At 41.7% G+C, this 9783-nt stretch overlaps 1 protein-coding gene across 2 annotated transcripts; it reads left to right on the top strand.

Moving 5' to 3' along the window:
• Nucleotides 1-3451: 3451 nt before the first annotated feature.
• On the top strand, nucleotides 3452-9557 carry ak2 (adenylate kinase 2; the record flags this gene model as incomplete). 2 transcript variants are annotated; one of them, XM_079231782.1, is made up of 7 exons in its annotated part: nucleotides 3452-3629; nucleotides 5361-5486; nucleotides 5890-6000; nucleotides 6214-6308; nucleotides 6826-6898; nucleotides 7324-7543; nucleotides 9354-9557. In XM_079231782.1, exons 1-7 carry the CDS (start codon nucleotides 3531-3533, stop codon nucleotides 9359-9361), a joined length of 732 nt encoding a protein of 243 aa, XP_079087908.1. In that variant the 5' UTR covers nucleotides 3452-3530. The 2 variants fall into 2 exon arrangements, with proteins under 2 accessions (XP_079087908.1, XP_079087907.1); XM_079231781.1 differs by lacking the exon at nucleotides 9354-9557 and having other exon boundaries at nucleotides 7324-7569.
• Nucleotides 9558-9783: the final 226 nt, after the last annotated feature.

Below are 9783 nucleotides of genomic sequence, written 5' to 3'. Positions count from 1 at the left end.
ATGCAAACATGTAAGAAATACATTACTTAATTTTTCCCGCACTATGTTGCACATTAGCTCACAGCATTTCTTTGCTGTGAAAGCATTACATTTATACTACTCTCATCTGGATGGAATCTGAATAGAGAACAAAACTCTTTGACAGTACGGTCGGTTGAGCCGAAACAGAAACATAACAGATTAATGTGACACATTTATTGTATATGACGATGCAGCTGATGAAGCTTACCTGTGACATTTCCCTGTCCAACAAGCTTATCTGTCAGATTTTTGAGAATTTCTTTATAAGCTGATTTAAAAAAAGAAAAAACAGAATTTATAATTTGTATAGCAGGAGTAAAAATAGGATTGCAATAAAACAAGCACTTGTTTTCAAGCTTTCCAGTGTACGAGCTGAGCTGAGCTCTCCTGGTGAAGCTTACCTGTGAGATTCTTTCTGACAGCATCAAGCTCATCTGTCAGATTTTGGAGAAGTTCCATGTTGTTATTAGCTGATTAAAACAAAGGAGAAAAAAAGAATAGATTGCATATCAGGAGTCTGTTGATCAGAAGAAAATCAATCCAAGAACTCTGTGATGCTTTTTGATATGGAGCGCTCCAGGTACAACATAGTATTGCAATAAAACAAGCACTTCTTTTCAAGCTTTCAAGAACACGAGCTGAGCTGAGCTCTCCTGGTGAAGATTACCTGTGAGATTCTTTCTGACAGCATCAAGCTCATCTGTCAGATTTTGGAGAAGTTCCATGTTGTTATTAGCTGATTAAAACAAAGGAGAAAAAAAGAATAGATTGCATATCAGGAGTCTGTTGATCAGAAGAAAATCAATCCAAGAACTCTGTGATGCTTTTTGATATGGAGCGCTCCAGGTACAACATAGTATTGCAATAAAACAAGCACTTCTTTTCAAGCTTTCAAGAACACGAGCTGAGCTGAGCTCTCCTGGTGAAGATTACCTGTGAGATTCTTTCTGACAGCATCAAGCTCATCTGTCAGATTTTGGAGAAGTTCCATGTTGTTATAAGCTGATTAAAAGAGAAAACACATATATAAAACCTGAAAGCCACCAGTTTGGTTCCTCTAAACCGCCATCAGACTTCCTCAGTCAATCTGAATGAACCGACTCTGAGAACAAGTGTAACTCACAGTTCAGGCCAAGAGCGACGACAGCTGCTGCCAGGAGGACGCCCAGAACCACGAAGGCCACTCTCTCCGGCGTGACTTTGGATCGTCTGTCTGGTATCAGTTGTTGTTGTGAACCTGTGCAACAGCAGGAGGGATTTAGAAGGAGCTGCGTGTAAGTACACCTGTGATAGTACAACATTGTGGTTCCTGTAATTTAGAGAGTATCTTTGCAACAATGAAATATTGACGTGAACTATTTTTTTGTATTACTAATTGTATTGTTGCCTTCACAGAAGGACGATATATTCACAGCTAAATATATTTAAATGAATACAAATAAATAGAAAAAATAAAATAATTAATTGAAAATTAAAAAACAGCAGAGGGAAATACAATAACAAATTGTAAAAGCTCCATTTAGGTTAAACATTTAATACACCAAAAGAAATAATATAACAATATTTATGATATATATACTCTAGGTATATACACATACTGTACTTTGATTTCAGTTAATTCATGGAGCATTATTTTAGGGAATCTCTGCACTAACAATATAAAGTACCCGACTACCACGTCCTCTCTGCTCCTACCAAGGATGGGTCAAACGCAGAGAATACATTTCCCCACTGTGGGACTAATAGGGGATTCTTCTTCTCTTTCTCTCCTCACTTGAGATTGTTTGTCCCTTTCTTTGCAGTTCAGTGACAAAACAGGAAAAAGTGTATTTGCAATGAGTTGTGGTCACACTTGCATCAATCTTGCGTCAAACATGTTCAGTTTACTGCTTCTGACGCTTCTTGCTCACACTTTTGTACGGATTTGTCCCTTTATTGCATCTTAAAATAAATCATTTATATCCGTGGTAAAGTTACTGTGTATGTTTTAATGATCCCGGCTTTGGCTTTTTAATGATCTTTCAACCTCCCACATAGAATGTATTCTCCTAATATTACTATATATTTAAAAGTGCAAACATTGAATGTGCAAAGCTCAAAGTTACATGAGGATGCAGCATTTCAAAGGAAGAATGCACATTTAGTCATGAATACACATTTAGTCATGAACTAAAAGTATTTTTCACTGTGCTACATTTTGTTGCACAGTGATCTCTTAGATTTTTCTAAGATATCCAGTTTTTATTTTTCTACTTTTAATACAGTTGGTATGGTTGAAGAATACACGTTTTATTCTGACAAAAATATCGTCGTAAAATATGTTTTTCCTTTTACCCACCAGGAAGCTCTGAGGATGGCTGAGTGCTCAAGATCCTGACTTCAGAGTCCGGCGGTGAGGAAACGGTCCCTGAGACACAAAACATTCTGTTGAATGAGCTGACTTCTGATAAAAGATCAAACATTCATATTACACTTCAACTTGGTGAATGAAAAGGAACACAGCTTGGAGGTATTTCTTAGAAAGCTCTGGTAGCACTCTTCTAAATATGAGAGAAGTAAATGCTACCACTTGACAGACAGATTCTCACCATCAGTGGTTTCCCCGTTTCTTGTGAACTTGACTTCAGAGTACAACACCTCAGCCTCAGACATGTTCCCGCTGTGATCGCCACTGAAAAGGTGCAACAGGGAAGTCAGGGTATAATCTTCTTCTTTTTTTGTTTTGTTTATAGATGTCACAGAGGAAGTGATGAGGTTACGGTCAGTGTTGTAACTGTGGGTTGACAAAGCTGAACGAGTTGTTTCAGTAGGAAAATAGTCAAACAAAATGACAGAAAAAGGAAAGAGATTCTAGAAACTCCCATCATTACTGAATGATTTGTCACCATTAAACAAAGGGGAAATGCTAACAATAGCAATACAACTTAGCCTTATGAAGATGTATGCTATCCAGTAATACTAAATTAATACAAATTAATGATAAAGTAATACAAAAAGTATTGCAAATTTTAATATAGTAATAATAATTCGTTTTTAGAAAAGATAAAACATTTTGCCAATAAATATATAACTCAAATTCTACTTTCCAACATCAAGAATAAATCATTTTATCAGTCAACATAACTTCTCTAATTTTCTCTAAACTTTCTATTTCTCTGTTTCCCTCAAGAGTGCCAGGGGGAAATAAGAAGAAATGTCAACCAGAAAAGCACCAATATGTAATAATGTAAAATAATGAAATCCACATTCCCTATTGAAGCCCTTTTCGGATATTACACAAGAAGCGTCACCCAGATGACATCCAATCAACGCGTACAATTTGTGACAGAACAGTCGGGCGGCCAATAAAAGCGCCGCATTTCCCCGTAGGGGCGGGGCTTAACCGGTGTAACAGAAAAACGAGACGGAGGCGTTTCCTTTTCCCTCTGAACTTGGCTGAAGTGTCACCACCAGGACGACGCGGACAGACTTCTCTAAAGTGTCTGCCCCGGTGGTCTCCTGGTCTAGACATGGCCCCCAGCGCGCAACTGAAGGAGGCGATAGCTGATGTGCAGGAGGGGATCCGTGCCATCCTGCTCGGACCACCCGGAGCCGGGAAGGGGACTCAGGTGAGAGGGGGAGCTAACGGTGCTAGCTGCTAGCCGTTAGCGCATGGCCGGTCCGGAGAGGTACAGTGCTAGCTAATGCTAACCTCGGCACCCGGCTCTCGGCTACCTGGTTCCGTTTGGGACTGCTGAGATGGTTTTATTACGTGTGTCAGCTTCATAATGAAGCTACTTGTTCTAACAACCTCGTTAGTCTTAGAGACACTTAGAAATATGCATATATCTACGCAGTTTAGTCTAAAATGAACTACTTTAAAACCAAGGTTTCAAAAGTGAGCTTTTGAAACCTGTTTTATTTTATTTCTGTACCAACATTAGATGGCGTTGCGTTATACACTGCAGGGTGAAAGGTCATTACAGGGCACGCGCTAAAGGTTACTTTCGTTATTGTTTCTCGTCAATCAAATACTTGTTTTAATCGATCTATAAAAGGTTTACTGTGTGAGAGTGAGAGAACGAACATGAGTAGCTTTCATCACAATATAAAGTGCAGGTACAAGTATACATGTTAGTGGCATATATATATATATATATATATATATATATATATATATATATATATATATATATATATATATATACCACCGGAAATCTAAATCAGTGATTGTCTGAGCAACTATATATATATATATATATATATATATATATATATATATGTATATGTGTATAAATATAAAAACAGCAGTTTGACAGCAATGTAAAAGTACTTGGAATACAAAAGAACGCTCAGGTGGAAGGTCACTGGGATCTGTTCCAGTCAAACCTGTGCTTCTGGTAGATCAGCCGGTGTTTTACTAATGGGTTAAAGTGGGTGTACCACTGTGTATTTTAAAGCTGGTAAATGCATTGTAATTTTCCAAACATTTATTAATCTGTAGAATATCTACGAGCAGGACAGTGAAGATAAGATTGTAGAGCACAAGCTCATTCTTAGAGGCACATAGTTGTCTTTTCCCTGATAGGATCCAGTTTCACGATTTTCGTAATTCAGATTTGTGTTGAAACTTTGTTGGAGACAAAAACCCCAAGTGTTTCCAGCAAAAAGAAAAAGTGTCACCATGACCTATTTCAGTCTGTCGTGTGAAATCTTCACATTACGATGTCCTTTCGACTCGGTGCACAGACGACGCGCTCTGGCATTACTTCTGTGTGTTGGGTCTCTTTTTGTTTCTTTAACATGAGCCCTCTGTGGCAGTCCCACTCTGAAGATTCACTTCATCAGTCTTCAAAAAGAAATGAGCAACTATTGTTATTTTTGAGTGTCTAGCATTCCCAAGTTCAGCTTCTAAAATGATGGGAATTTCTGCTGCTGTTTTTCTGTGTCTTGTATTACAGTGAACTGAATGTCTTTGCACTTGGCTGGACGAGAAAAGTCATTTTATCCAGAATTTAGGCCTGTCAACTACTTTTCTTCGACTATATATTTGTCCTAGAAATAATTGAATAAAAGTAATCGATTGTGTCGCTATGATGCGTGCTGTGAAGCTGTATGCAAAAGATTAAAGTTGTTATATTCAGATCAGGTTCAGAGAGAACCTTTTTTAGGTATTTCCTCTTAATCTACCACCAGAGAGGTGGTTTGTCTTGCTTAGCTGTACATCTCTGCTAATAAACAAACTGCTTCTGTTGTTCTAACGGGCAACAATACAGGTGGTTGGCTCTCTGATGGAACAGCTTGGTGGTTGGTGGTGATAATTTAATGCTTTTAATAATAAAATAATCCCTCTCCTGCAGGCCCCTCGGCTGGCAGAGCAGTACTGTGTTTGCCACCTGGCCACCGGAGACATGTTGAGGGCCATGGTGGCCTCGGGCTCGGAGCTCGGCAAGAAGCTCAAGAATACCATGGATGCCGGCAAGCTGGTAACGCTCCCGCTCATCTGCTTCTCACGATCTTTGTGTATTTTTCTTTCTTTGCCCTTTTAGCCTCTGCGTCGACGTTCCAGCCCTTCATGTTCAGTCCCACATGACTTCACGTCTCGTCCTTTGTTTGTCCTCAGTGAGATTTACAGCTGAAAATGGCTTTAACACAAACATGCAAAAGTGTAAAACAGCAGACCAGATTTCCTGAGAGAAAAATGCATTCCTTTTAAGTTGGAGCTCGGCCACATATGGAGCAAAGTAACACTCTTCTGCAAAAAGCAGTATCTACACAGAAGTCTATGAGAAAATGACTCTATTACTTTATGTCTCAATCTCTAGTGTCAAGTCGTCTTAAATACAGCATGATGCTCATTTAGTAAATTAATCTTTTGTTCACTTGCAGGTCAGCGACGAGATGGTCGTGGAGCTCATAGAGAAGAACCTGGACACGGCGCCCTGCAGGAAGGGCTTCCTGTTGGACGGATTCCCCCGCACAGTCAAACAAGCAGAGATGGTTTGCTTCATTTGATGCTGTTGCATTCTGCTGTTATGTGGAACAAAACTGTTCTGAATAGAATGATTTAATCCAAAGTGTGTGGATTGTGCATGAATGCAGCAGTGCATGAATACCGTGTCGATCAAAATAGAAATTTAAAGGAAAGCTCATCGATGAACGATTAATATCAGCCATGTCGTATGTTTGATTCCTGCGTTTTGTCCATTGCAGCTGGACGACTTGTTGGACAAGAGACACGAGAACCTGGACTCTGTGATTGAATTCAGCGTCGATGACTCTCTGCTGGTCCGCAGGATCTGTGGCAGGTACGAGCCGGCCTGAGAGGGAACGAATTGTCCGAGAGAGGATCCAATCTGTTTTTAATTTGCCGGTCACAACAGTAGTTTATGAGTTCCCAGGAGGCTGCTGCTCCTTTTTGGCTGAGAAGCAGCTGGTTGACTGTCTAGCGTCATGGCCATGACTGCGGTGGAGACGTTTGGGTGGGACAGACATGTTCAGACTTTCACCTGTCAGCACTTTTAGAAACCGTGTGTTGTGAAATCGTTTCTTAATGCATGTTATGGCGGCACAGTGTTTAGACTGAGTAGAAGGCAGTTTTCAAAGAGGCATCTTTTTGTCCGCGGGGGTCATTTTTGTGAGGACGAGGAGGCGGCCGCCTGCTGCCTTTACACGCCCAAGAAGGCTGAGGGCTTTACGTGGGATGAGAAAAGGAAAGTTAACTAGTGAGTGAGTCACTGTGGCCGTCTAACCTTCCTCTGCTCTCACTCTTGATTTCTTCTCCGTCCTTGTCCTGACCCCCCCTCCTCTTCTTCGTTTCCTCAGACTTATTCATCAGCCGAGTGGCCGCTCTTATCACGAGGAGTTCAACCCCCCCAAAGAGCCCATGAAGGATGACGTAAGTAGTTTCACTATCAGCCCACTTAGAAACCACTTTTGGCTCAAGTGCCACCTACCTAAAATCATGGCCAGGCTGGAAACTAGTGACAATCAGCCAACTTCAGACTGAAGTGCTTTTGACGCAATCTGAATGTATAAAATGTTTACTCTTTATTTAATACGTTGAGGTTTTTCTGTTTAAAAGTTCCTCCATTCATTTTTTTTTTTTTTAAATTGGAGCACAAACACAAAGGAGTAGATGTATGGGAAGAGACTCGCCGTCTTTTTCAGGTTTCACCATTAGTCTGTTTTCTTACTCTTTTTTTTCCCTCTTATTAACTGGAAAGTGTTTTGTTTTGGTGGTGAAGGAAACAAAGCGCATTGTGTTTTATCACTGCACGTATCAGACTCACAATAGTTTCTCCGCCCTTGTCTTCCCCTCAGCTGACCGGCGAGCCGCTCATCCGCCGCAGCGACGACAACGAGAAGACGCTGCACTCTCGACTGGAGTCCTACCACCGGCAGACGGCCCCTCTGGTCCGCTACTACAGTGCCAGGGGCCTGCACACGGCCATCAACGCCGCCCAGAGCCCGAACGTCGTCTTCGCCTCCATCGTGGCCGCCTTCTCCGCCGCCACGGAACTCCCCGAGCGAGCTGTCGCCTGTAAAGACCAAGTGTTCTTCATTTAAAAATCCTTTTCCCCCCCCATCCTTCCAGTTTTCCCTCCAACGGGTTCTTTTTTCCCTCCCCCTTTTTCCTCTTCAAGGGTGGAGGTTACACAAGAGTCGATCGAGTGTCACAGTGGCAACAAAATGTAACTTTGCGAGGTGTAAACACGGAAGATGGAGGCTCGGTGTGGCATCAGCTGTTCAAGAAATTGACTGTTCCACCAGCGTGATCCCTGTTGTAGAAACAGAACGAATTTAAAGTTGTGTTTTTGTTGCTCTTCGTGACAGAATTCATTCAGCTACATGTCTCTTTTTCACTCCAGAACTTGCTTAAGAATACGTTTCTTCAGTATGACAGTAATCCAGTGATGGTTGTCCCTACACCCAGCGGCACATTGTAACCAGGACCTGCTAACTGCTAATTCGGCTTACTTTTGATCGTGTTTAAATTGCCAAAGTGTCAACAAACATGGGCTGTGCTTTTATCTGAGCTGGCCCACAGTGTCCGACTTTGAAAACCTTTTAAACTTGTGTGACACATCTCTGTTTCAACCCATGATGCGTCAGTCACTGTGTCCACTGGAGACTCCCCGCCTCTCGCCCAGGACATGTGTCCCTTTCTTTCTTCATCCATCAGTATAAGCTACCTCATCTTCCTCGTACTGCTCTCCCTCTCTCGGACTCCATGAGCGACCTTTTTTTTTTTTGGGACGTTTGAGGGGCTGTTCTGGCTGAAAATGAACTCTGCGTTTTGATTGTAACGGCTAATCGTCAAATCATAATTGCGCTCCACCGTGAAACGGACCGCACCGAAAGAGCCGAATCTTCATCGTGGAGCGGTTTTTACGAAGGCTTACAAAGTTGTGGTTGCAACATGCTGCTGTCATTTTCCTCCCGAGTCGTGCGTGTGATTTCCCGTCTATCTCTTCTGGAATTTCCTGAGAACAAACTGTTTCTGAGAAGCTACATTTCTTTCCTTTGAGAGGTTTTGAGTCGAGACTTTTGTTCCTGCTGCTCCCAAGGGTGTCTCTTCTACCTTCTTGTTGTCCCATAGGTGTGGACTCTACAGTACTAGCTTACTATGCTTTGTTCCATAGAAATATTTTCATCTATCACAATTGGAGTTATGGGGGGGGGGATACAGAAGTAGTGATATTCTTTTTTCTTCTCCTGTGATAACTGACATTTTGGAAACTCTGCTTCTGAACTCTCCTGTGACTTGAGGCTTTTTGAGTATTCACCCTTGAGTCCTCTCTTCCTCCTTGACCCACTAGGTTCCCTGCTCTGTAGTCTCCTGGTGTTGGTTTTCAGTGGAAACATCTTGCATGCACACTGTCACCTGCACCTTTCCCTTGAATACTAATGTGTTGTATTCTCTCTGGGGTTGTTGATGAAAAACAATAGCAGATGTTCAGGGAGGCCCAGTAGGCAGATTCCACTCTCTTATTCAGCTCAATGAGACCATTTCCTGCCAAATTTCCCTTTTTTATGTTCTATCCTGTGCTCACTGATTTCTTTGTTTTTGTATTTATTGCTCATTGAAAGCTGTGAATGTATAGATTTAGACATCTGATGGAAAACCTTGCTGTTTGTTTTGTTCACCCTTAAATGAACATGACTTTTGGCACGGGAGTGCTGGCACTGTAATTGCACTCCGAGGTGGGCGGGACTCATCTTTTTTTTTGGTCCGTTGCTTTCAAAGGTTGCAGCATTTAAAGGAACAAAATAATGTTATTAGTCACGTTTCATTTCCTCTGTAATTCACCCACAACTTCTCTTCCCTTCTCTCTCCCTTTCTCTTCCAGCTGGTTGAATGCTGAGCTGCCACGTTCCCCCCGAGGCGAAGGATTGGATTTGGCCAAAGATCTCGGGTGGGTGGACAGATGAAGGGAGTGGGGGGGCTTCAGAAAATATAGAGTCCTTAGACGTATTAGAAGTTGCTGTGGGACTCGTATTCCTCATGTTTCTCCTTTGAATAAATCATGCTTTCCTACAGTACAATCATCCCATCTTGTGCAGCTTTCGCTTCTTTTTGTTGTTGTTGTTCAGGGAGTCATTCATGTTGGATCCTGTTGGATTCGCTTCTTATGATTCTTATTTTTCTCATTTGGACTGCTTTTTGGGGGACTTGTCATATTTGAAAACTCACCAAATTTGGAACACCTGTTAAGCCTGGTGAAAAACGCAATGTATCAAAGTTGGAAAAAAAAGTACCAAAAAATGACTCTCTAGCGC

This window comes from Taurulus bubalis (genome assembly GCF_910589615.1).
Source record: "Taurulus bubalis genome assembly, chromosome: 16".
NCBI lineage: Eukaryota > Metazoa > Chordata > Actinopteri > Perciformes > Cottidae > Taurulus > Taurulus bubalis.
The sequence above is the reverse complement of the archived record's forward strand: the minus strand, read 5'-3'. Positions and strand labels throughout refer to the sequence as shown.